Genomic DNA, 26831 nt, shown 5'->3' with positions numbered 1-26831 from the left:
GCTAAACGCTGACTGTCCCGACGAGCGCCTGCCCAGGCGGGGTCTCCCCTTGCCCCCGCCACGGCCCGAGCCGCCTCTGCCCACGTGGAGCGCAGCTCCCTGTGCACGCTTCCGCCACCAGCGCGCCGGCCCCGCCCACCCGCCTTCTGATTGGTGCCACGCAGCCCAACCTCCATCATGCCTCTGGCCCGAGAGCGAAGGAAACAAGCACGCGCAGCTGATTGGCCAAGGATTTAAAAGGCGTTCCCTCTCCAGAAAGCGGTACGGCAAGGGCGCGTGTTGCGAGAAGCATTTTCAATATAAATAGGGAGCGAGGAGATGGCAAAGATGTTGCTAGCAAGCTTCACCTGTCACCACAGCTGGCAAGGAGCATGGCTCAGTCCCTCAAGGCGTCCGTCTTCCTCAGGTGCTTCCCGGAGCTCCTGGCCGAGTCCTTCTTCAGTGGCACGGAGAAGGTCGCCAGGAGGCACAAGTCCCTGGCCGATGTGCCAGGACCCAGCACCCTTAGCTTCATCACAGACCTCTTCTGCAGGAGGGGTCTGTCCAGGCTGCACGAGCTGCAGGTAAGACACGGCGCTTCCACAAAGGTGGCAAGTTGCCTGCCTAGGGTGGGTCAATGCACCTGCTGCGGTTTAGAGATCTCATGTGGGCAATGCAACATGTCAGGCGTAGGGGATCCACGCACTCTTTCTTTGTTTTCCGGCCCTTGCAGCGCTTTTCTTATAGCAAAATCAAAAAGATATCTCTTATAATGCAAAGAAAGAACCAGCGCTGAACTTGACACCCTTCACTGTGTGTTCAGGTCCAGGCATAGGCATCCCATCTCCGCCTCCCATCCTTCTGATGGCGATACAATGAAGCAACTTGATGTCCCTAATAGCACCACAGGCAGAAAGATTGAAGCGCTGTGAAGTCACTTGCAGGAGCAAGCGTCACACCACAAAACAATGAAATACCTCACACAAGTGACCTCGGTAAATATGTGTGTGATACACGTCCACATTAAAAGGCAGACCTCTTTCTATTAAACAGCACAGCGGGCATTCATTTCTGAAAGGGTACCGGGATGGTGCGAGAGTGGGGTGCTTGTGGCAAATAGCCCCATTGGTCACTGGTTAGCCTCAGTGCCCTGCAATACAATCAACTCGCAGTAGCGGATTCTTGGCTGCACGTGTTTTAATCGTGGCAAATTTCGGTGCAGATATTTTAACCATGGTGTTTTCACCCCATCCGTCTTGGGCAATTTGGGGGTGGAGGGGTGGGCGGTTCTGCCTCTTGATCTCCCCGCCCATCTAACCTTCCAACCACTCCAAAATCCCTACATAAACACCCAGCACACTCATATTTATATATGTATTTTTAACAAACATCCCCAAAAAGCATGGGCGTAATTTTAGGGGGCGGGGGTGTTTGCCCCCCCCAACTTTCATGGCTCACCATTTTGCCCCCATTCATTTGGCTGGGCCACCTTTTCTTCAGATGTCATGTCCCCCCGCCCCCCAACATTTTCAGCAAAGTTAGTCCACTGCCAAAAAGGACGGGGGCGAAAACACCACGGAGAAAATAGCCGCGAGGAAAATAACCGCGATTAAAACACGGTAACCGCGAATTCTGTGCCTCTCATGTAGGTACACCTTTTGATTCAGCAACTTGCCTTCCTTTACGAAACGAAGTCCAAAGAAATTAGCTTTTCATTCTCTGGCTCGCAGCAGTCTCCACAGGGCCACTAGGTAACTGTTTGGACTGTGATGTGCAGATTGTGAGCTTCGGATGAAATAGCGCAGGGCCATCAGAATCCATGTGTGTGTAAGCATTGGCGCTGTATCTTTCGGCGCTTTGATTCCCAGCAACGATTTTAGCGCTGTGTAATAGACGGCCGCACTGGCCTGCATCGGGAAGATGTGGCAGTGCCCTCGGGTACGCTGCTGGCATTTGGAACGATATGCCTCATGGGCAGGGAAGAGGATGCTTACACGGTTACACTAGGTGCCATGAAGACTTGACAAGATTTGACACTAGGCTTTTGCCGCCCAGCGTAGAGGAAGGCTGACCCCGCCCCCAAGCGCCCTCCTCTACATCGCAGGCATTGTCACCCTTGCGTGATCCGTAGTAACGCCAGGCATGGCATCTGAACAGCAGTGCCGGCGCAGGAGATGCCAGGGGGCACGGCGTTGTATTTCATCCCCTTTGGTGCGCACTTAATACATTCACTTGCATTCATTCACTTTACAAATAAACACATCTTTTGAGCAGTCACAACTCATAATGCATAGATTGACAATGACGGGTTTTCGTTTTGAAAGGGTTAGTTCAAACATGAGAGCACCATCATTTCTTTATAAGACTTCAGGCGTGACATCATTAACTCTCCGTCTGGAAGCGAAACACACACGCAAAAGCACTCAGCAGTATTATTACCCCACTGGCAAGTTCACTTTCCCAAATCGAAAGACAGTATTTACCAAAGGTTAACAAATGTACCAATGCTAGGCACTACCTAAACAGGAGAAAGCCCTTTTCAGGTTGGTATTGCACAGATGAACGCACCCCAGGAAGTACGTTTCAACAGAACTTTTTTAAAAAGAAACTGAAAACATTGCTTTTTGCCTAAACCCGCCCAGTGGGACAATGGATAGACAATAGTTTAGCTGTTTTTGTGGCCTGTTTTGTGTTTGTTGGTCTGCGCCCATCAGCCTTCGGGTACCAGGTGCGCATTGCAAATTACTTTATGTTAAGGATATCATAAGCGCTCTTAGCTGCGTGACCTCCGATTTCCCAAAGGCATCGTTTTTCATGATGAAAACTCCTGCTTGGCAGTGGGTGCCCTCTCGAAGAGCATCACCGCGTGTTTCTGCCAAGCAGAGCTCTGCCTTCTTTAACATATCGAGAAAGTGGACGCCGGCGCAATGACCAAACAATGCATGCGTGTCATTTCTTCTTTCAGGCCAGGCGGAATTTATAAACACGCCACTCAGAGAGCAGCTGGTCTGCCCGGTGTGTTCGAAAGGACAGCAGTCTGCTGACATCATTACCTGGCCGCCAACTCCTGAGGAGGAATTCTTAGAAACTGGTCAGATGAGTGATGTATTACTAACAACATACACACTTCTCTTAACCGCGACACAGATACAGCCAACACTGTACTCTCTTCAGTAAGCGGCATAACGTGCAGTGATGTCTCAGCTGTACAAAAACAACCGCAGAGCACCGCGAGGAAGACTGGCAAATAGCCTCTGTTGCCATTTGCAATAAGTAGCAATGGTCATCATTGCACCCCTCAAACCCACACAATTGACATAGGGGGGCGGAAGAGCAACACTCCCCATCAAAACAGACAGTTATGCGATAATTTCACTCCACATGTGATAGACTGTACTGCGCCCAACAATTTGCCAAAAAAGATATACATAGACCTTGAGGGTACACAAGGACACACACACACACGCGTGCGTGCCCACGCACAACACATATTTTGGTCCTGAAGTGGAACACATGCATAGAGTGATTCACAACTCAGAATCTGGTGCAAAACTTGTCGCTGGTGTGCAGTCTGGAAAATACGATGTGTCCAGCCTTAAACCCATTCCCAAATTGTTTCCCCCAAAACAAATGCCCTGGCCTAGTGATGGATTGTCTTCAAGTTCATTCTGAATACCCCCAACACGCAGCCCATTGAACTGTTGGTTCTGGAAGTTTCTAGCAACAAACATTCATGGAACTACATTCCTTTCATTCTGGTCAATCAGATCGCAACAGTTCTGAAGTGGGACAGAGAGTGTTTTGAGATGGCTGTCACCTGTTTCATAAAGAAGAGATCACATTGCGTAACCAGATGCAACTCATACAGTGAGCCCTGGAAAGTCTTAATATGAAACAGGCTACGAGCAGTCCTCCTTTCTATGAACTTTAAATTCACCGAATATGAAACAAAAGTGGCGTCGACCCTAATATATATATATATATATATATATATATATATATATATATATATATATATATATATATATATATATATATATATATATATATATATATATATATATATATATATATATATTTCTCACGAATGACACCAGGGGGCAGGCAGACCTCTGAGCCAGCAACACTGCATAGAACAGGGATCTAGGGGAGGGTGAATTGCAAACCAAGCGTGGCTCTAGAAATGGTCTTCAAAGTGGCCCTGCATCAAAGCGGGCAGGCAAGTCCGTTTTATCCACACGAAAATGTGGAAATAATTGCTCTAAATAAGGAATTTTAAAGCACAGTTGCTCTGAAAAAGGAGTTAAGAGATAGTTCAACAAAACAAAATTCTAAGAATAACTATTGTTAATTGTGAGGAATAACACGCTTGGAAGCTTTATACCAAATCCTTTACTTCTAAGGGATGTGGGGGGTGGGGAGAGATGGAAGCACTGGGGTAGGGTGCATGGGAGAGGGATGAGAAGGAGGGCAAGAGGAGCAGACAATCAGGGTAACCAGAACAAAGAGATCCACGGGTGAAGAGGCCCACAGTGACATCTCCAGAGTTCCCTAGGGCCTGTCCGTCTCACTTCTTTAAAGGGAGGAGGAGATGTAAGGACTGGGCTGCATGGGAGAGCGATGAGAGTGAGGGTAAGAGGAGCAGAAAATCAGGGTAACCAGAACAAAGAGATCCACGGGTGAAGAGGCCCACAGTGACATCTCCAGAGTTCCCTGGGGCCTGTCCGTCTCACTTCTTTAAAGGGAGGAGGAGATGTAAGGACTGGGCTGCATGGGAGAGCGATGAGAGTGAGGGTAAGAGGAGCAGACAATCAGGGTAACCAGAAAAAAGAGGCCCGTGGTGCACAGGCCCACAGGGGAATCTCCAGAGTTTTCTGGGGGGCCTGTCCACCTCTGATCTAGCGTCATCAATGTACAATGTGGGTAAAAACAAAGAGAGTTGAGGATCTCAACGTTGGGCAACACAATATAAAAAGTGCTTCTCTTGTTCTGTGTCTTTCTGCCCTCTCTTTCTCGTTTCACTCTCTCACATGACCTGCTTGCATGGTTCTCACTTGCCAAATGGGAGCAAGTGGTGGCTGGTCCCCTCATGTTTTTTTTTTCTTAGTATTTTGGAACTTGTAGTTCTGCTTTTGCCCTGGTGACAGCAAAACTACAGATTGAATGAGCTAGTAGCACCCACACGTAGGAAACCTTTGATGCATGCAGTCAACATTCTGCAAACTAGAACACTTGGCTGAAGTTCTCTGGCATCCTACTCACACCATTGCCAGGATGCTTTGTCAAAAGCCTAGGTACTCACAACATGTCCAGGTTTTCTTATCACTATCACTGCAAACAAGTTATGAATCCCAGGAACTTGCATCATTGCGCATGTGTCATTCCTATGGCCAGTTAGCACAGTAGTGCCAGAATCCATTTTGCATTTTTAGGGTAGCCATATGCGTTTCCAGTGCGCACCTTAGGCAATGTAAGGCCAAATACTATTTAGCACAGTTCAGAAAGCAGTGCCAGATGTGACACATCACTGCCAGGTTCTGGTATGCCCAGCTAGGACGATAAGGGCAGATACTATTGTGGCCTCCTAGCAGAGCAGTGTTGGATTCCATTCCAGTTACCAGGATTGGGCAAGATAACTTTATTGGCAATTGGCACAGTAATACACATTCTGTAAGCACCGTTAGAGCAGTAAGCCCATATCCACGTTAGTACAGTGATGACAGATTCAATAGGCCCAGTTAGCATAGAAGGGGCAGTTTTCATTATACATAGTTATCACATCAGTGCCAGATTCCATTATTCCCAGTTAGCACAAAGGTCCATTGAACGTCTTGATGCATATAATTGCTCTTCACTCTTTTGTACTGAATGTGTGCATAGTTTGTTATTAACCAAATACGCAATGCAAAAATAAAAAAGTACATTGGGGCCAGAACCCATTTTCCCCAGTTAGCATTATACGGCCCGATTACAGAATACCCAGTCATCAGAATAAGGCCAGATTGTAGTATTCCTGGTTAGCACAGTACATTCTCATTCCATGCGTCTAAATATCATAGCAAGGGCAGACTCCAGGGTGCCCAGTGAGCAGAGGCAGGCCGGATTCCATTATGCCCAGTACAGAGTGATTCCATTATGTCCATTTATCAAAGTAACAGCAGATTCCAGCATGGGAAGGTAGCACCGTAAGACTGGCCAGATTCCATAGTTAGCCCAGTGATGGCAGATTCCAAAGGCCCAGCTACTACATTTAGGTCAGATGCCTGTACGCCAGATGTCACCATGGCTAGTTAGGGCAGTAAGGGGAGATTACAGTATGCCCAGTTTGCACAGCAAGGGCATATTCTAGTATATCCCTTTGCAAGTACTAGGGAAGGATCATTATGCCCTAAGGCTGATTCCAGTATGCCCAGTTTTCAAAGATAGGGCAGATTCCACTATGTCCAGTTAGAAAAGTGCGGGTAAATTCCAGTATGCCCACTAAACACAGTAAGGTTACATTTCAGTATGCCCAGATTGTACAGGAAGGGCAGATTACACAGCGGCTTAAATGCACAGTAAGGCCCAGTGCAAAAGGTGCAGTTAGCACAGAAAATCCAGATTGCATTTTGGCAAGTTTAGTGTAGTGAGGTCAGGGGAGGCAGCCAAGAGGAAAGAGGGTTCCTGCACCTTCCTGTTGAACCCTGCTCCCGGCCCTACTCTATGTTCGATTTGACAGGAGGGATGTTTGGGGCTGGAAGGCGGCATCCCCTCCTGTCAAATAGACTCTGGCAGTGGCACGTCCAAACTCTTTTGACTGGGCTGGCCCAAGTGGGGCACTGATTTATACAGGGGTGGCATGAAGTACGAGCGGACACACACAAAATGAACCTAGTTTAGGATAATGGGGTGGCACCTGGCGTGTCCAATCAGATTCTTGGAGTAGCACGCGCCACTTCAGGACACTCCCTGGACACGCCCCTGGAGCTGGGGCCAAAAGGGGCCAGGAGGAAAGGATAATGTCCTGGGTACAGCAAAGAGCCAGTGCAACGAGATGAGTTTTTCTTTCTGTTAGAGTTAAGGGGGCCAAGAAGGAGACGAAGAACCAGAATGATGCCTGTCTGAGGGCGAGGGAGTCTGCAGTGCCCTTCCCCAGGTGCTTTCAGCTGGAGTGGGGCACAGCGTACATGCTCTTCTCGATTCTCTTTTGGGCATGCAGTCAATATTTCAGTTTGTATCGGATGAGGGAGTTCGGTGGGCCAAGATTACAGCATCAGATAATGACCAGGTGAATGCAGTAGAGGAAGGAACCTATTAGTTGGCAGGTCAAGTAAGGCTGTGTGACGAGGCAGAAAAGCGATCTCCAGGATTGTGATTGTGATTTGTAACACAATTCTCTGCTCCCTTCTTTGCAGCTGGAGGGGAAAGCAAAGTTTGGTCCTGTGTGGAAGGCCAGCTTTGGACCCATCCTGACCGTCCATGTTGCCGATCCGGTCTTGATTGAACAGGTTTTGAGGCAAGAAGGCAAGCACCCGATCCGTTCGGACCTCTCTTCCTGGAAGGACTACCGGCTGTGCCGAGGGCATGCTTATGGACTCCTCACTGCGTGAGTACTCCTGCACACTCCATCATACACCAGCCACCATGAGGCCACTTGTGCAGATGGCATCATGCACAATTAACATACCGTACATGTCACCACAGCGCATGCATTCTAAGCAAGACCCAAAGGGGGCATACATGCATCCGAGAGATGCAGCCCACTCCTTATCTTGTGAAAATCAAATAGTCATGGTTATAAAATGCAGGAACTAATGCTTGTTAATGGCTGGAATTTCCCCTGGATAGGATTCCACTCTATCCCTAGTTATCTCGCTGTATCTATAAGGTGGGAGAAAAGTCGTATGCAAATCTGTCTTCAGCCAGCCTCCTACAAGGAGCAGTCGGGCCAAACTTCAAGGCCACACTCCCAGTGCATGGGAACACAATGAACAACCTGAGCCTCATCAGTGAGCTTCGAAACCTCCCGCCTTTATAGATACTCACTGAGGCAACTGAAAGGATGGATGGACGTGCTTGACCTGAACATTCTCAGCCTCCCATCCATTTCAGCATAGCTGCCGCATTACCGGATGCGACCAACCATGTGGAGGTAATTCCTAATGCTGCCTCCAAATGGGAGCAGCACCAGCTGAAGTGATAGGTCACGTCTCCTCTGCACAGGAGCACAAGAAATCCAAGTGGTTTCCACAGTACTGCCAGTGTTATTTCTAAGCAGTCTTCTGCGAGGGAATGGCTTAATTGCCGCTGTAAAAGGAGCTCCCAGTGTAATACAAGTGTTAACCAAGTGTGAGCCTTCAACCACTTGATTCAATCCATCAAAACAACATGTATTCGTTATGCAAGCTTCACGCACAGAGAGTAAAACCAGAGCAAGAACTTGTCATTACAATTCCAACACAGTGAAATCAAATATATAGACGTATGAAAAATGCATGAATCTTTTCACCTCGCTAAAAACTAGACAACACATAAATAGAAATAGAGTTCTATACATCATTGCCTGAGAAAATCACTTAATTGATGCACCGTACACAGAAGTTATCAAGGAGAGCATTGCTTGCAGGACCCCAGCAGTTCTAATAATTAGCCTTAAATAGCATCTTCTCAGGGAATGGTCACAGAACCTGCCAGGAAAAAGTGATGTGCGCTTTCATTCTCTGCCCCACACAGGGGGGGGGCGTTCTCCATTGCCCATGTTATTCCAGGATCCTGTAAAGGACCCCCACGCAAAACCCCCAACCTTAGCCGACCCAACAGTGACCTTTATCTAAATACATTGCAAGGCCCAGTTCAGGCTGGTCAAGGTTCAAGCTCGCTGCTTTCTATGACAATAATGTATTGCACTGAATATCGGACTTATTTTCATTTGCAGATGCTTGGCTGTCTGGGTTGCAAGGGTTTTCCCAAAGAGCACCCCCATCGAGTGCAATTAGGGTATTCTTTACAAAAGCACTTAATCCATGAGCAATATGTGTGTCCTCACATTTGTTCTTTGCCCTGGTGGACTGTTAGTTAAAACAAGAATTAGAAAAGCCAACAGTTTTGGCATAGGCATTAGGCACTGGCTCCGGCACTGACATCACAGGTCCAGGCACTTGAACCATTTTCCAGCCATTGCCATTTTAAGCCCAGGTAGTACTATAATGGCCGCACCTGGCCATTGCCTATCCCATTCCTATACAAAGCCCAAACTGTTGGCTTTGCCGGTGCTTGTTTAGGTTTCCTCTGCTAGAGGTGGAGGGGGTGCCGGGTCATGAATCTTGACCCGGCACCCCCAAAGGCAGCTGTCTAGAAGTTATTTTACATAGCAATAGAGGAAAAGGGTATGCATGTTGTATTTTCTGAATAGACCCTGTACATGATAACTTATCTCTGCAAAGTGCAGGCTACCGTGGGCTCGCTGTTCAAAAGGTAAGCCTGACCTAATTGTTAGAGACAATGAACTTTCTATTATAAAATTGGAGCTCTCTCCATTCAAGTCTATTGGAAAATATCTCAGTCTAACAATAAGATAATAGATTATTGCTGTGCAAGTGCGATAACAAAGGGAAGTATCACACGTGGCTACAAAACATCTAACATGAGAGGGAAAAAATAGCGCAACGCCCAGTAATGTAAATGAAGAAAAAAAAACACTTGATGTGAAGTCATTTGCGAGACCGGGGCGTTCCGGGTGTTAATAATGATTCACTTCCAGGAGGTCATGCCTGGTCAGCATAAACTCCATCCGTCGAACACACAGCGGGTGCGCACTGTACCTGTCAAACGTCAGGTGTTGAGTGTGGGGCTACAGGACGTCACTGACACCACTTCCGGACACTCCCCTTCCGGTCCATGCTGCCAGTGTGCTGTCTGTCTCTCGCATAGCAGGTCTGGTATAGGGGAAACACCCGTGTCGAGACTTGCCCTGACAAAGAAAGCCGCTGCAAAGGGAAGTCGTGCAACACATGACTCAGCTGATGGGTGTGCCTGCCCGTTCCGTCAATGGACGAGACAATAAGGATGTGAGTAATTCAGGGCACAGGAAAGGAACGGGGGCACACTGATGTCGAGGTGTCCCGTCTTCCTTGTGAGGAGTCCACACACTTCTGTTTTTTCTATAATAGCAAAGAACTAGTCTAGAAGGGAAGGGCGCGGCGAGTCTGCCTCCCATGAGCGGAGTTTGTGGAAATCCCACTGGTGCTGGTCCTAGGGGAGCAGTAGTGGACTGGGAACTAAAAGAGGCTCTGGAAATAATTACTGGGGACGAGTGGTAGTGACTGTCTCCTTGGCTTGGAGTGACCCCCAGCGTGCAGCAGGCTGCATTATTGCCTCTTTTTTGTCTAGATCCCGGCCCTCCATTTCCCTCCTGCCCCCCCCCCCCTTGCGTTAGGGCAGTGGTATTCCAACTTTTTTATGCTGAGCTCCCCCACCCCCATGGGTAAAAATATTGTTGGGAGCCCCATCTTGCCAGGCCCCCCAGATTCCATACCTGCATATATTTTCTGCTTAAAGCAGTCACCATACTCCATATTTGAACAGCCTCGCGCCACCCCCGGCCATCCTTTGAGCTCCCCTCGGGTACTTCCCCACAGTTTGAAGACCACTGCTCTAGCGCCAGATACAGAGAGGATAGCTAAGGGCAAGGGTCTTTGGTGGTGGCTAATAATTGCATGGTGTCAAACCTTGAATATTGCCATGGCGTTCATGCAGCAGCAGGTCTGGCTGGGCCCTGTCAGAGAAACTGCCAATGGAAGGACTTGGACACGCCAGGCCTCCGTTGTGTTAAAAGATGAGCTGCTCTTTTTGTCAAGGAGATGCTTGCCAGGCTTTGAGGGGGCTGAGGCAGCAGGCGCGGTGACGTCAGGTCTCACCGGTACTCTGCCATTGCAGGCTACATCCCGTGCTACAAGTAGCCGGATATGATGGCGTCGAAGTCCAGAAATGTAAAGGATACGTAGAACGAGGGCAATGCACATAACATTTACATTGCGCAAAATGTGCACTAGCCATTGGTTAGTGATAACTGACTCTTGGCGAGTATGAAATGGCGTGCAGTATGTGTGGAATGAGGTGGCAAGTGACTCTTTATGGCTGGCTAGTAGGTTGCAACTTGACATGTGTCCTCCAGCATTGAGAGACAGCATCCAAGTGTCAATCATGGGATGAAGCGTTGGTAAGTGCATGTCTGATGTGCAGTGTTCTTCGTTCACTGTCCTAGGGAGGGGGAAGAGTGGCAGAAGCTGCGCAGCCTGCTGGGAAAGCACATGCTGAAGCCCAAGGAGGTAGAGTCCTACAGCGGCGTCCTGAACGACGTGGTGGGCGACCTGGTCGAGAAGCTGCAGCACCAGCGCCGCAAAAGCCCCCACAACGTGGTCAAGGACATCTCCAGCGAGTTCTACAAGTTCGGATTGGAAGGTGAGCCGGATGGATGGCTGCAGCCAGGGCTTTAAGTGGGGTAAAAAAATCGAGGGTGGGGGGCTCATTTGGGGGCGTGGCTTGTGGGATGGGCGTGGCCTTAAAAACGTACACAAATCATAGTAAGGTACGCAAACATTTTATATATTTGTATGGGTACCTTACTATGGTTTATATAGTATGTAAGCCATCTTTTATAAACATAGAAATATGTAACTTATTTCTATGTTTATAAAAGATGGCTTGCATACTACATAAACCATAGTAAGGTACCCAGATAAATATGTAAATGCTTACATTTTCATATTTGTTTACGTGAATTTCTTTGGTCTGTGTACTTCAAGATGGCTTGAAAAGTACATAAACCATAGTAAGGTACGCACACAGATATATAGCATTGATATATTTGTGTGCATACCTTATGGTTTGTGTACTTTCCAAGCCATCTTTGTTAACCATTTCTATGTTTATAAGAGATGTCTTGAAAAGTGCACAATTCAATCCATCTTGTATAAAGCTTTCCCGACGGACAAAGCCAGGTCAAAGCTTTATAAAAGATGCCTTGAATTGTGCACTTTTCAAGCCCTCTTTTATAAACCTCGAAATATGTCGAGGAGTCCCCAGGTTCGCTGAGGGTTAAAGACACCTCCGCGACTCCGAGACCTGAGGAAACAAAAGAACAGTTGCTTCCTCTGGTGACCCCTCACGCGAGGGGCACCAGAGGATGTTACATTGACTGACTACGGCGACGCTGTGGCTGGCTGACACTTCTGTCAGCTAACCTGACCTAATGGTGGGCGCATCTCCCGTTGTGGCTGCGGCCGCGACAGGATAATGCATCCCCCCAATGTTGTGGTGGGACGGGGGTGGCCGACAGTGCCCTGTTTCAACCCCACTTTTAGGTGTCTGCCGGGCACAGCCCGGCCCACTTAAAGCACTTGCTGCAGCAGTGCCTGGGTGGAAAGGGCTTGGGGGCTACCATTGTTTGCCATACTCATGAAGCGTTCTGTGCTACCTGCGCAATGGCACCCGCGGCATGCCTGGGAAGGGAATGCAGTACACATGCAAAGTCGTTTGCCATGGTGTGCAGGCTTCCCGCCTTCACAACGAGTCGACCCGGAGAGGCAAACCTACTGGGGAGGGCGGCTTAAGGGCAATACCCGGCCTTGGAAAGAGGGCAATGGCATGCAACATGAGTTTGGTCCTCGTCGAGTGCTTAGAAGCTACACGAGTCTGCCTTGAAGTGTTCTATAAAGCACAAAAAATAATGATATCTCTGTATATAATCTTCATTTTTTTTAATCGCATATTCCTTAATAGTAGCCCTTTTCGACGTGCTTCTAATTGGACAAGGGAAATAAAGCAGAGGGTGCTGCATAAAGTGCTCAGGATCACAGAGTGTGCGCAAATGTGGGAGGGAGCTGGGCTTACATTTCTGGTGTCCAGCTTCCCCAGACAGTAATGTGGCCAATGGACTCACCCACACCTTCCTGTGTGTAAAGATTGCAATGGCCCCCTCTTGGCCGGGCCAGAGTCTTTGGGAAACCCCTTGTTCGTGTTTGTGTTCTTTACAACATGTGCCCTCGGCCCTTGAGCACTACTGAATGTACACAGTCACTCGAGTCCACACAGTGTCAGTTTCCCTGAAGGCAACCGACCGCAACCCGCAGCGGCGAGATGTAAGGCCATGGTTCTCTGCCTGGATTTGCATGTTTGCATTCTTGCTACGAAATATTGCGTGCACCCCTCTTGAGAGAACCTTCACCTAGCTTGCCTCAGAGCCTCGAGTTTCCATCCACCTGTATCGCCTGCCCCCCCACCCCCCGCCACCCTCCTCGCCTGAAAGCGAAGGAGGTTCTTGTTTAAACTTTGAGCTTCTTCCTGCCCACTCTGGAGCCCGCACAACCCGCGGGCTGGCAATGTGGGCACAGGCCTTGCCCCTCTGCACCAGTGCGAGTCGGGGTTGTTGCAGAAAGGAGACCACCTTAGTAAGTTATCGTGAATATCGAAACAATTTAAAGCAATCATTATTTAGGGAAATATAAAGAGTCTTAAAAGCAAAGAAAACACTTATAAAAACATGTGAGTGGCCAATTTGATCGAATTTTGCATGGGCGAGTTGGACTTCGGGGCAATTTGGTTGCATATATTGCAAACTACCAACCCTAGAAAGCAGGGGTTGTGGCGTTGTCCCCCGCTCCCCATGTTTGATATTTTGCCCCCTGTTTCCTTAAAATTGGAGGCGGAAAAAAAATGTGCGCTTAAATTGGGCTCCGAGCAAATTAATTGCGGTCAGTTTGCTGCGATCAAAAAAAATTCGCCCAAACACACCCAAACCTAGTGAACCACGTGTCTGATGCTATATGCAATGTTTTCGCCACCGCCAGTTTCCGCATTTGCACTTTAAACGTGCAGTTTTCACCGTGGTCGTTTTGGACCGATTCTTTTTTAAAATATATATGTGTTGTGTGTTGGAGGTATGGGATTGGGGGTAGAGAGTGGCAAGGTGAGGTGGTGGGGCTGAGTTAAAGGTGGAGTTGGTGGGGGTCCCCCGTTGAAAACAAACATTCTGGCAAAAAACTGGGGTGAAAACTCCACGGTTAAAGTGCTAACTGGGAAACTGGCCGCGCCGAAAACATGTGGAACCGTCGGATGCATAACGCAACAAGGTAAAGTGTGTTGAGGGCTCTGCTCCCTGAGTTTAAGGCTTTGCATCAAGGCCCTGACTGGAGCCAACCCCATCCCTGTGTTGGGGCAATGCTTGTAACAATGCTCTGCACTGTGAGTAGCAGGGTCATATTTGCTTTCAACTTTCCTCTGGCCAGTGCTCAGGTCCCCATTCTAGCCCTGTAATTCTAGAGCCTTTTGGTTTGGTTGCTATGGTGGGTCTATCAACTGTGTCCCCAATTGACCAACACCACAGCGTGAATGTTAATCTTAAACGTTCTGTCCTATTGCGGCTACCTCGTACTGCTGAAGCCGCTCCTCGCTGTTATCCCATCTGGCACCTCCTCTCTATTGTTGAGCCACTTGCATGTGCTGCTTCCCCAACCACTGTGTTGACATCAGGTGGTGTTGTTGTCCATCCCCAGGCATCTCTTCTGTGCTCTTTGAGTCTCGGATTGGCTGCCTTGACCTGGCCGTGCCGCCAGAGACGGAGAAGTTTATCCAGTCGATCAACACCATGTTTGTGATGACGCTGCTCACTATGGCGATGCCCAAGTTCCTGCACAAGATCTTCCCGAGGCCGTGGCAGAAGTTCTGCGAGTCGTGGGACTACATGTTTGCATTTGGTGAGTAAGTCAGGCTGAAATAATTGCCGTCAATCGGATGTCTTCTTATTGGAATCGCCATTTGTAGGCATCAATAAAGTCAAGGCGGATTGTGTGGAAAGGTGGACCCCCACCCCCAAAACTCTGTTCTTACACCACAGTTCTGGTTGGCATATCCCTCTCCTATCCAAGCCATTCTGCATGGCTCTTCCGATATATCCCCTGGCCCTGAAACATCCTGTTGTTCGAACCCTAAACCTTCAGGCAACTCTTTGCCCTGCTTTTAGGGACCAGACGCTACTGCACACATCGTTGTCGTATATCTATTATAAGATCTCCAATGCACCTTCTATGTTCCTCCTCCAAGAATCAGTCTGAAAATGATAGCACATGCAGGAATGCACCTATATCTCCCCTTCTCTGCACCTCTGGTGTCTTGCTCTGAAGGGCAATGCAATCTGTTTATAATATGCACCTTTATCCCCACCCATACCATTCCCAGCAAGACTATCAGGGCATCTTTGGCAATGCATCTGTTATCTGACAGTCACTGGCAGCTACTCCAGTCATTAATACTGTATATGTATATTTATAGGGGATGTAGGTAGTGTGAACCTACTGTAGCTGAAAAAGAATGGGGCACTGTACACAAAGGAGCCAAAGCAAACATTGTTTATTAAGCTGCTGAACAGATGGGAGCAGTCAATAGAGTGAAGGGGAGGAGGCGGGGCAGAATGGGAAGAGCAGAGGCGTTGCTAGGGGGGGGCTAAGGGTGCTATAGCCCCGGGTCTTTTGGTTGTAGCCCCGGATATAAGCTCAGGGGCTACAACCAAAAGGATATAGCTAGCCCCGAATCCCGCCAGTCCCGACATTAGCTTAGCCCCTGATCTTTTCCATGCCTAGCAACACCCCTGGGGAGGAGTCAGGTAAATCCGCCAGGGAGGAGGAGCAGAAGAGGGCATTGCGGGTGGTCAGCGATGGAGAACCTATGCTTTCAAGAGTATGGTCTTCTATTCATTCCTGCAACATAGGATAGCTTGCTCCCAGAACTTAGCCTTACACCCCTCCCCACCACGGCTGTTCTGGTGCTTGAAGTCAGTATATCCGTGATGCATCTCCAGCCAGACGTTTACCCCCCACACCTCCTTACTCTGGCGGTGCGACCCAATACAGCTTTGTGACTCACCACCAGTGACTTCGACAATGTACATCTTTAGCCAGACCTTTTCTCCCACCCCTCCTCCGTCGCGTCCTGCAATTCCAGTGCTCACGCCCACATATCCCAGAAATGCACTGGAATCTTTACTTGCTTTACACTTTCTATTTCCCGCCACAATTTCACCAATTCCCCTCGTGTGCGTTCTGCATCCCTTTGGCTTCTCCAAGTGCAGCAAGCCACCAAAATGGCAGAGAGATGCTTTAAGATTACATTACAGCAATTACATTCCTTCTAGAGATGTCAGACGTGGTGCCCAAAACCGCAATACATAATACTCAGTTCCTTGAACTCAAGGCCAACTCTTCTCTCTGCAATACTCGGAACTCAGTAATCAGACTGCATTTACGCGCCGCCATGATGATTACAAAGCCACAATATGTACGTTTCAGACACTCCTCATTTGTCATTCCTGAACTCATGATCCACATGAACCCTGCCATGAGCATGGGGCCAGGGGCTTGTGTTGTCTTGTGATAGCTCTGTCCGTGAGCAATATATTCTCTGGGATAAGGAAACCCGGATCCCTGCATTCTTCTTATGGAATGTCATGTCTGTTTTGCAGCCAAGGGACACATTGACAAAAGAATGGCAGACGTGGCAGAGAAGGTGTCTCGGGGTGAAACTGTTGAAGGCAAATACCTCACCTTTTACCTGGCCCAGGAGAAGCTCTCCATGAAGACGATCTATGGAAATGTCACAGAACTTCTGTTGGCTGGTGTCGACACAGTAAGTCTCTTCCACTCCTGCAGGGCCGAAACCGGGGCAGCCATTCTCTCCCATGTGGGCCATGCTATAGCAACACCTTCCTCTCAGTAGCTTCACTGCTAAAAAGAATATCACCCGCCCCCCCCTCCGACAAGCAGCAAACATTAGCACAGAGACAGCTATATCTGAAAGATTGACACAGGAAACAGGCTTATGTAAATGGGAGTACCAGCTGCTCACCCCAGTGGGTCTGGCATAAGCGCTGGGGCCCTAGTTCATTCCCTGAGTGTTTGTGAGGGCTGGTTGTGAGGGCTGGGCTGTAGCATTTGGGGCTGGCCACCAGCACTCAGCCATTGGGCCACTGTGATGTCTTCCTGTACCTTAAGTGGGAGCACACCCACAATAGTGGAGGAGAGTGGCCTGGTGAACTCCGGATGCAACTGTCTGAGCATGTAGCGGGGGATGACCTTTCTCAGAGGGGGTTCAATGAAGTGCCTGACTTTGCTGTGTGAGTCAGCAGCCACACTGAATTATTCATTGATGGTACTTATTCCAGATACAGTGCTTATTTATTTATTTATTTTTCATGTTGATGTTTAGTCTTCACCCACCAATATCATATATCAATATTACATAGTAGCATAATTAGACAAGATGAAAGAGAAACGTGAGAAAAAAAACAAAAAAAACACCAAATCTGAATCTCCTCTGTAGGTACTTAATGAGGCACCTCAATTCCAACTCAAATCTGCTCCATATAGCCTCAAATGCATTGCTCTTCTTCTGGTTCCACAGGACAACTCTTTGAATATTCGAAAGGGAGCACATTTCCCGAAGCCACATATTTTTGGTAGGGAAGACAGTTGATTTCCAATTGCGTAGTATAATATTTTTGGCCACCATCATGGCCCTGAAGAGCCAGGACACCTGTGAGTAGGATAGGTCACCCAAATTGGGATTGTCTCCCAAAATCAAAGTCATAAAGTCATATTCCTTATCCACACCAAGAACTGCAATCATGATGTCTAAGATTTCACTCCAAAGTGAGCTCACCTTACAACAGTCCCATAGCATATGTTCCAAAGAATGTGTTGTTTCTTTGCAGCCCCACCAGGTCTCCGATATACTTAGGCCTTACTTGAACATCTGTTCAGGTGTCCAGAAAGCCCGCTTTAGAATCTTGACTTGCTGTGCTCTCCAACCAATGTTACTTTTGATGAGTGGACGGTGGCGGAGGCAAGTGTGATGCGTCCATTAGAACCATTTGCCTTGTTGACTTCTAAAAATGACAAGAGGAGAGGCATTCTATTCTATTCTAATTTTTTTATATAGCGCCAACTAACCCACAGGCCTCAGAGCACTCAGACAGAACAAAACAATATAAAACAAGCAAAGGAGAAGGCATCAGAGGTCCAAGTTGGCAGTGGTCATCAGGCAACTTGATTTTTGCGTTAGAGTTGGCGAGAGGTATCTAAATTGCTAAAAATGAAAGCACTGCTTGCGAGTAATGCATCAATTTGGCTAAATCCCTCTATTAAGATCAAGAACAAGTCGTTTTTTTGGCTGAGGGGGTATCTGGGAAGGGCTTGCCAGATTGGCAGCCAGTTCCATGGTGGGTCGTGGCTCCCCTTCCACAATCATTGATCTAAATTTGACCTCCGAGACTGCATTCATGGGAAATCCAGGTCCTTTAAGTCTGCTATACCATTGAGTCCGAGGATGTCGTAAGTGGTTATTTCAGTTGCCTGGGTGAACAAGAGCACAAGGCTTTGCCTGTAGACAAGCTTTTGAGGGGAACACAAGAATGGAATACTCAGCTCTTAGACAAATGGTTGAGCCGTTCACAATTGAGATGTCGATATCAAGATGGGAAAATATTTGCAGAAGCATCCCTCGTATGTCTACAGTACCCGGGAGACTTCTGCATCGCTCCAGGAACCAGTCTGCTTCTTTAACAGTGGGTGGCTGATAGAGTGGTCTAAGAAAAGACTTGTGTCTCAGAACCATCACTTCCCGCAGACATCCCAGGAGCTGTGGATTGTAGAGGGACAAAGAGCGTGAATAGGCCCAACCAGTTTCAAAGTCGGGTCATAGCAACAAACCGTATGACCGTATGACCACTCTTCACAAAGTGGAGTGAACAGACGGATATATTAAAAAAATAACACCAGCACCAATGAAATGAATAATCGCTGTGGAATGTTCACCTCCCTGGCATTACCCCCAATGCTCCCTCGCCAACATTCCATTTTTTGTGCCTCTTGCAGATTTCAAGCACTTTATCCTGGAGTCTCTATGAACTGTCGCGGCACCCCGAAGTCCAGACAGCACTATACCATGAAGTCAGGGATGTCCTCCAAGGACGACCAATCCCTTCTGCTGCAGATGTCGCTGCGATGCCATTGATGAAAGCTGTTGTGAAGGAAGTCTTAAGGTAGGGACCTTGCCCCTTCTGTGCTCAGAGATCAGCTGGAGATTGTGATGATTAGTAGTGTATCAAACATGAAGGAACCAGCCTGCAGTCAACAGGCAGTTGCCATTTTGTAAAATATGTCTTGGATGCAATGAGGGGGCTGTCACTGCTTGAGTGACATAGGGACAGATGTGCACAAGAGGATCATGAGTATCAAAGCACTGCTTTACTGAAGAACATTGTTGTCCCCTATAGAAAGAAGATGAAAATGATCTTTGGGGTGGTTCTATGTGATTTGGCCAACAGATTTCATCGAAGTACATTTCGTTGAATTTCTTTTTTACTGGTTGATTTTGCTGCAAATATATGCTGCGGTATGTGGGGGAGACCCCCTGCAGCTCCCTCTTAACACGGCTGCATGAATTAATTAATTATTAGCCTAAACCCACCCCCCACATGTATTTACGGAATAATTCATTTAATTAAATAAATTCAATGGAATCTACTTGGATGGAATCTGGTTGCGGCCAAAACTCCTGTTAGCCTTTGGGTCACATCAATAGTAAGACGTTGCTTGCAGGAAGACCAGTGTGCTTTCACCACTGCTGCAGATCGGTGCACAGCCTGCATGGGTAAGGGCCTAAGTTGGGAATCCAACACAGGGCGTTGCATTAAATTAATTGCAAAGCTCTCCCTATCGTTATCGATTTCTGCACTACTTTTAATCTACGCTACAAAACCCATCTTCGGCCATTGCAAGCACGTCCATTCCTTTTCATTCTCCTCTGAAATTCTAGCTAGTGTGTTTGTCACTCTTTGCGTTTGTATGGCACAAGTGTAATTGAACCCAGGAATGACAATGGTGGCTACTTGCTCTCCTCAGGTTGTATCCAGTAATCCCTGGCAATGCTCGAGTGGTTTCTGACAGAGACATCCAAGTGGGAGAGTACGTGATCCCAAAAAAGGTATGTACGCTTCAACACGGCATCACCACTATGGCACTATAACCAAATAAGTGGTGGGTGGAAGCTTTTGAATGAATCTGAATCTGGCACCGCTCTGGGCAACCTTCCACACCACCGATTCATTGCCCGTCTGCGCCAATTGAAAAAGGGGTGCAGCCATATGCAAATCAGTCACTTACTGCCACCAATGGGAGCAGCCCTGTCCGAACTGCAAGGCCAGGTCCCCTCTGCACGGAAACACCATTATGGTGCAACAAACGTAGCATAAGATGTCATTTTGGTGGTTCATCACAATGGGACAGCGTTAGGGGAAGTCATAGGGCTACAGGAGGGTCAGAGATTTGTAGAAGATTGCACAGAATTCTTTTTCTCCTCCTCCTTTATGTTAATAAGTAACCTCCTCTGCAGTGCTCTCCCTGCTTGACTCTTGTTAAAGTCTCTTACACCCTAAAAAGCGGTTATCACACACAGTGAGTCCTCCAAAGCAAAGCAGCCAGACTAATTCTTGGCATGAATCCACATGGTCCCATCACTCCTGCCCTGCTCGCTCATCACAGGCTGTCCAATGGCGCACACATTGATTTCAGAGCCCTCGGCCTCACTGATAAGGCCCTCTCGCGCACTGTCCCTATGCGCCTCTGGCAAAAGATCAAGAAATATGCCCCTCTAAGGATTCGGAGATCCACAAGTTCTTAGACTATCACCGGTTTCATCTGCAAGATAATTAAATGAGGCGTCAGAGCCCTAGACACTCCAGGGGCCTCTCTCTGGAAAGGCCTCCCCCAAGGCGTTAGATCTGTCAAGAACCACCTTCATTTCCGGTAAAAAATTGAAACCTTTCCTTTCTAAGCAATACTGTTCCTTAGGAGATTGATCGCTCTTCTGACCTCTGTATTGCAATCTTTGTTGATCAGCTTTAATGTGCTAGTCCTACCTGCACCTAATGTGCTGTCATTGGATCATTGATTTGCGCCATTGCCCCTATCCTCTGCCCTGCCCCTTACCTTACTTTGCTCTACGTGTATCCGGTATTGCACGTGTTCTCTTTCCTTTGCACTTCTCTTGCCAACATGTGTCTGTATGAGCTGCACTTGCCCGCTGTGGGCCCCATGCATGTCACTGGTCTGAAAACCCTGTGATAGACCCGTTTCTCTTTACCCTTGCGGTAGAGACACTACGAAGCGTCAGTACTTGTACTTTGTGCCACACACACCACCCAATAAATAAGTACACAGTAAGGTCCCAGGTTGTTCAAGTGCTTAACAAACTAAAAATACAGGACACTATCCCCCCTACTCTGCAGGGCTCACCATTCACATACACGATGAAGAGCCTGAGGCAGGAGTGGTGAGACTGGGGGTCTAGTGGGAGGGAATGAGGATGGAGAGTCATATAGTGTGACTCAGAGGCCTTCATGTGCCGCCTGTTGGAGGGGCCATTACAGGGCCTTCAAAGATCAAGCACCGACACGTCCGGTACCTTCGTATGCACGTACAGAAGAAGGAATGGAATTTGTGTATGCATTCACAAACCTAGGCACAGGGGTGGACTCGGAACCAAACGTGGCCATGGAAATAGTTTTCAAAATGGCCCCGGATTACACTGTGCTAAAAAGCCCAACCCCACTACGCAGGGCTTGGGAGTTCTCTGCCCAAGAAAGAAGGAAAGGAGTTTGGTGACTAAGAGAGGGTAAGAGGAGCAGAAAACCAGGATACCCACACAACTGAGGCACGCGGGGTAGAGGCCCACCACTGCCCACGCATGAGCACACGTGCACTTGCCATCACATCACAAGGATACTAGTGAAGACCTGTTTTACAACTGAGGATCCAAAGTGCAAAGCAAAGACGTGTTCATTCCTTTCCTATACCTGTGGGGACCTGGCTGATACCCAACCTACTAGTGAGGACCCAAAGTGCAAAGCAAAGACGTGTTCATTCCTTTACTATGCCTGTGGGGACCTGGCTGATACCCAACCTACTAGTGAGGACCCAAAGTGCAAAGCAAAGACGTGTTCATTCCTTTCCTATACCTGTGGGGACCTGGCTGATACCCAACCTACTAGTGAGGACCCAAAGTGCAAAGCAAAGACGCGTTCATTCCTTTACTATACCTGTGGGGACCTGGCTGATACCCAACCTACTAGTGAGGACCCAAAGTGCAAAGCAAAGACGTGTTCATTCCTTTACTATACCTGTGGGGACCTGGCTGATACCCAACCTACTAGTGAGGACCCAAAGTGCAAAGCAAAGACGCGTTCATTCCTTTCCTATACCTGTGGGGACCTGGCTGATACCCAACCTACTAGTGAGGACCCAAAGTGCAAAGCAAAGACGCGTTCATTCCTTTACTATACCTGTGGGGACCTGGCTGATACCCAACCTACTAGTGAGGACCCAAAGTGCAAACCAAAGACGTGTTCATTCCTTTACTATACCTGTGGGGACCTGGCTGATACCCAACCTACTAGTGAGGACCCAAAGTGCAAAGCAAAGACGCGTTAATTCCTTTACTATACCTGTGGGGACCTGGCTGATACCCAACCTACTAGTGAGGACCCAAAGTGCAAAGCAAAGACGTGTTCATTCCTTTACTATACCTGTGGGGACCTGGCCGATACCCAACCTACTAGTGAGGACCCAAAGTGCAAAGCAAAGACGTGTTCATTCCTTTACTATACCTGTGGGGACCTGGCCGATACCCAACCTACTAGTGAGGACCCAAAGTGCAAAGCAAAGACGTGTTCATTCCTTTCCTATACCTGTGGGGACCTGGCCGATACCCAACCTACTAGTGAGGACCCAAAGTGCAAAGCAAAGACGTGTTCATTCCTTTACTATACCTGTGGGGACCTGGCCGATACCCAACCTACTAGTGAGGACCCAAAGTGCAAAGCAAAGACGTGTTCATTCCTTTCCTATACCTGTGGGGACCTGGCCGATACCCAACCTACTAGTGAGGACCCAAAGTGCAAAGCAAAGACGTGTTCATTCCTTTCCTATACCTGTGGGGACCTGGCCGATACCCAACCTACTAGTGAGGACCCAAAGTGCAAAGCAAAGACGTGTTCATTCCTTTCCTATACCTGTGGGGACCTGGCCGATACCCAACCTACTAGTGAGGACCCAAAGTGCAAAGCAAAGACGTGTTCATTCCTTTACTATACCTGTGGGGACCTGGCTGATACCCAACCTACTAGTGAGGACCCAAAGTAGCTCTTCACTGAAGAAAACACAGCATGTGTGTGCATCATGATGCAGTCTAACCCACTGTGCTCTGCTATTTGCGGCATGAATTCTGAGGATTTACACGAACACATGTCACTAATAATTGATATGTACCCAAACACAGGGGCTTCTGGAGAATGTTTTTACTATTATTTATTTACACATGTATCTACTTATTGTTGTTTTGTAAAGCTCCACACTGTGAGCGCAGTCACTTTGCAGCACCCAACTCTGAGTGTTAAAAGGAAGGTCCTTAAAAGTATAATAATACCAGCCCGCGCGCACACACACACCCAGACACACGCATCATGCATGCTATTGTGTTGTTATACAGGCCTGTTATCTCACAAAGTGCTCTTCTTCATAGACGCTGATCACACTGTGTCACTACGCCACCTCCCGGGACGAGAAGACCTTCCAGAACCCCAACCAGTTCCAGCCAGAGCGCTGGATGGAAAAGGATGCCTCCTTTCACCCCTACGCCTCTATCCCCTTTGGCTTTGGCAAGAGGAGCTGCATCGGGAAGCGGATTGCAGAGCTGGAGGTCTACCTGGCTCTGTCTAGGGTGAGTGCAGCTCTGGAACTCTCATAGATGCTCGCTGCAGATGGCAGAGCCAGCAAGCAATACCTGTGCTGTGACCAAAGCGGCCCACGTGGGAGCACAGTCTTCCTTTGAAGGACAAAGGGACCAAGTTGATGATACTAATTCAAATGCTACAGCTGGGTGTTGCAATCAGAATGGGACACCAAGGGCGATTGCACTGAATAGTAGTGTGATAAGGAAGCGCTATTGACTTATAAGTAGACCACGTATTTCAATAAGCACTAAGGTTAACAAATGAGCCGTGATGATTTGTCCGCAAGGGTTGTCCTCAGTTTACTTGTAAGGTAAGGGACTCCTAGGTTTAGGACTTTGACCGGAACTCCATGCAGTAACATCTATTTCTCTATTGTTGTGGAGAACTAGGTCACAATTGTACTGAATGGGATAAATGGCTTTAATGAAGTAGAGCCTTCAGTGAAGCCTTTGACATCAGTCTTTTTATTTTATTTATTTAATTTTTTTTCTAACGAGCCTAATGCCGTACCTGAGTTTGGTTTCTAAGCGCAGATCCGGGATTCAAACCTCTGTTGCTCTGCGTGGTCTTGCTTCCAAGACCAGCGTGGCCCCTGTGCTACCCTCTGTTCACAATGAAATCGTGAATTTTGCAAAAAAAGGGGTGTCCTGAGATGAGCAATATGAATAATACAGGGCTCAATACCACGGTTTGAATTCCTGAGACTATTGAGCTAGTCTTGGGGGACACGTCTGTAGTTTTGGAGGCGACTCCATGAATGTCTGTGTGGCTGCTGATGTAAAAGGGAATTTCTTCATCGATGCTCATGTTGCTTCGGATCTGATCAGTGAGCCATACATATATGAAAAGAGTGCACTGTTGGTGTGTGGGTGGCCCATAACTTTTTTAACCCGAAAATAGATTATAAAGTTTGAATAGGCATAACAGATGTATGATTTGTGGGCTTCAACGCCAACAAAAAGGCTTTAAGCAGAGCTGCAGAGAAAATTGTCGATAGGGGAGTTTGAAATAAAATGATGTTGAATATTTAAAAGAGCTCCAATATATTTGCAGAAAATGCAAAGGAAGCCATCTCTGCATTAATCAATGGCATTTACCCTGCTGGCTCAGGCTGGCCGAGCACCTGGAAACTAAGAAGAACCGGCATGCAGGAGAGGGGGAGGGGTTTAACTCCCAAAAGAATGGAACACTCAGCATGTTAAATCATCAAAAAGTGATCATTCCAAAATGTAGCCTTTCAAAATTCCAGTTAGGTGTACAAAGTGCAGGTTTTAAACCTAAAAGTTGCCATTTCAAGAGTTCCAGTCCTAACACATTGAGCCTCATCACGAGTTGGGCTGTAGCCCTTAAATGCAGCGATTACGGTATTGCCGCCACATTTAAGGGCTGGTGCTAAATGAGTTGTTTTACCTCTGGAGGTGAAAATCCCATTTAGGACCCTTTTTCCGGCGCTATTACCACCGGCTGTATTAGCGCGCAGTGTTAGTGCCAAAAATTCCCCATAAGCCAATGTGGAATGGGGATTTACTGTTAACGCCCAACCCGTGATCCTGCTGTAATACCGCCGGACCGGTTGGCGCTAACGCTATTACAGTTGAGAAGTATTACAGCCAAGATACCGCCCACCTCGTGATGAGGCTCAGTGACTGCTATGGTCCTGGGCCAGTTTATCAGAATTACAGGGAATTGCATGGGACAGAATGAATTTTATTCTATCAGTTTGACATGGAAATCTGAAATGCATTTGCTGGGAAATCGACAACATATTACAAAGGTTGATTTGGCACAAAGATATGATTTGTGAGCCGCAATGCCAACGTCAAGGCTTCAGTCTAAGCAGCTGCACAATCAAAGGACATGTTATTTGACTGAAACCATAGGACAGTCAGAGTGGAGGACAGAGGAATACATGAGGCATATGATAACATATTGGGTGGGACCGTCAGTGAAGCGGACGCATCAGAACAGGCTGAGGTGGTGAGTTTCAGGTTGGGCCAACAGCAGCATTTGAAAGATGAATTGGGTGTAGGTTAAATTAGCAGGATTTCTAGGCAAGGCCTTGGACGTTGGCCAAGTGTGCTTGCGGGTGATATCAGTAGGCTGTGGTGTAGTTGAAAGCGCATTTAGAGCCATTTAGATGAATAAAGTGTGGTGCGTGGTATTGAATGCGGACATACATGAGGTAAAATCTGAGGTAAATAGCAGATATGGAATGCTGGGTTAACTAGGAATAATTTAATAATAATTCGATATTTATATAGCGCTTTGATCCAAAGTGCTTTACATGGCACATATTTACATACATTATTATTATCATCAATGTGTCAGAGATCTAATGAATACAAGTTGTGAGACATATTTGCACGTCGCTGCTCGCCTCATCAAATGTTCCCCAAATACGACCGCATAATTCCCACACTCATCACTGGCTACCCAACATGCACACATCACCCTCAAAGCCTGCGCCATCGTACACAAAGCTGTCACGGTGCACAGACCCCCCCCCCCACCTAGAAGACAAAAGTCACCATCTCTGGCAGTCAGGGCATCACCCAGAAGTAGCCAGAAGTAAATACGACCGCATAATTCCCACACTCATCACTGGCTACCCTGCATGCACACATCACCCTCAAAGCCTGCGCCATCGTACACAAAGCTGTCACGGTGCACAGACCCCCCCCCCCACCTAGAAGACAAAAGTCACCATCTCTGGCAGTAGGGGCATCACCCAGAAGTAGCCAGAATAGAGCAGCAGAAAGACAAAGAAGAGCCGGGAAACAAGATTTTTCAATCTACGCCCCAAGACTTGGATCAAAATCAGGCCCCCCAACCTTCATTGGTAATCGGACAATACATGAAGGCCATCCTCTGCAAAGAGCATCTTATTCACACCCAACATGGGACGTGGAGGTGAAATGGAACACCAGACAAGAAGGCCAAGGCAAATGAAATGCAGAACTTGGTAGTATGAGGGGAATGAGGTGCAGGATACGGGGAGGATAACCAGAGTGAGAGGCCCATTAGGCGATGCCTG

General features: G+C 47.8%; 1 protein-coding gene across 1 annotated transcript in view; it reads left to right on the top strand.

The window, feature by feature from the left end:
• Window positions 1-315: 315 nt before the first annotated feature.
• The window catches only part of CYP27B1 (cytochrome P450 family 27 subfamily B member 1), a 30660-nt gene continuing 4144 nt past the window's right edge, over window positions 316-26831 (top strand). Inside the window, exons 1-8 of the mRNA XM_069653355.1 lie at window positions 316-563; window positions 7374-7564; window positions 11222-11418; window positions 14511-14711; window positions 16472-16635; window positions 18882-19048; window positions 19911-19992; window positions 23587-23784. Coding sequence (XP_069509456.1) covers window positions 372-563; window positions 7374-7564; window positions 11222-11418; window positions 14511-14711; window positions 16472-16635; window positions 18882-19048; window positions 19911-19992; window positions 23587-23784 — 1392 coding nt within the window. The 5' untranslated portion in view covers window positions 316-371. The remainder of the gene's footprint in view (window positions 564-7373; window positions 7565-11221; window positions 11419-14510; window positions 14712-16471; window positions 16636-18881; window positions 19049-19910; window positions 19993-23586; window positions 23785-26831) is intronic.

Source organism: Ambystoma mexicanum, chromosome 3q (assembly GCF_040938575.1).
Source record: "Ambystoma mexicanum isolate Mex_15411 chromosome 3q, UKY_AmexF1_1, whole genome shotgun sequence".
In the NCBI taxonomy this organism is placed as follows: domain Eukaryota; kingdom Metazoa; phylum Chordata; class Amphibia; order Caudata; family Ambystomatidae; genus Ambystoma; species Ambystoma mexicanum.
The sequence above is the reverse complement of the archived record's forward strand: the minus strand, read 5'-3'. Positions and strand labels throughout refer to the sequence as shown.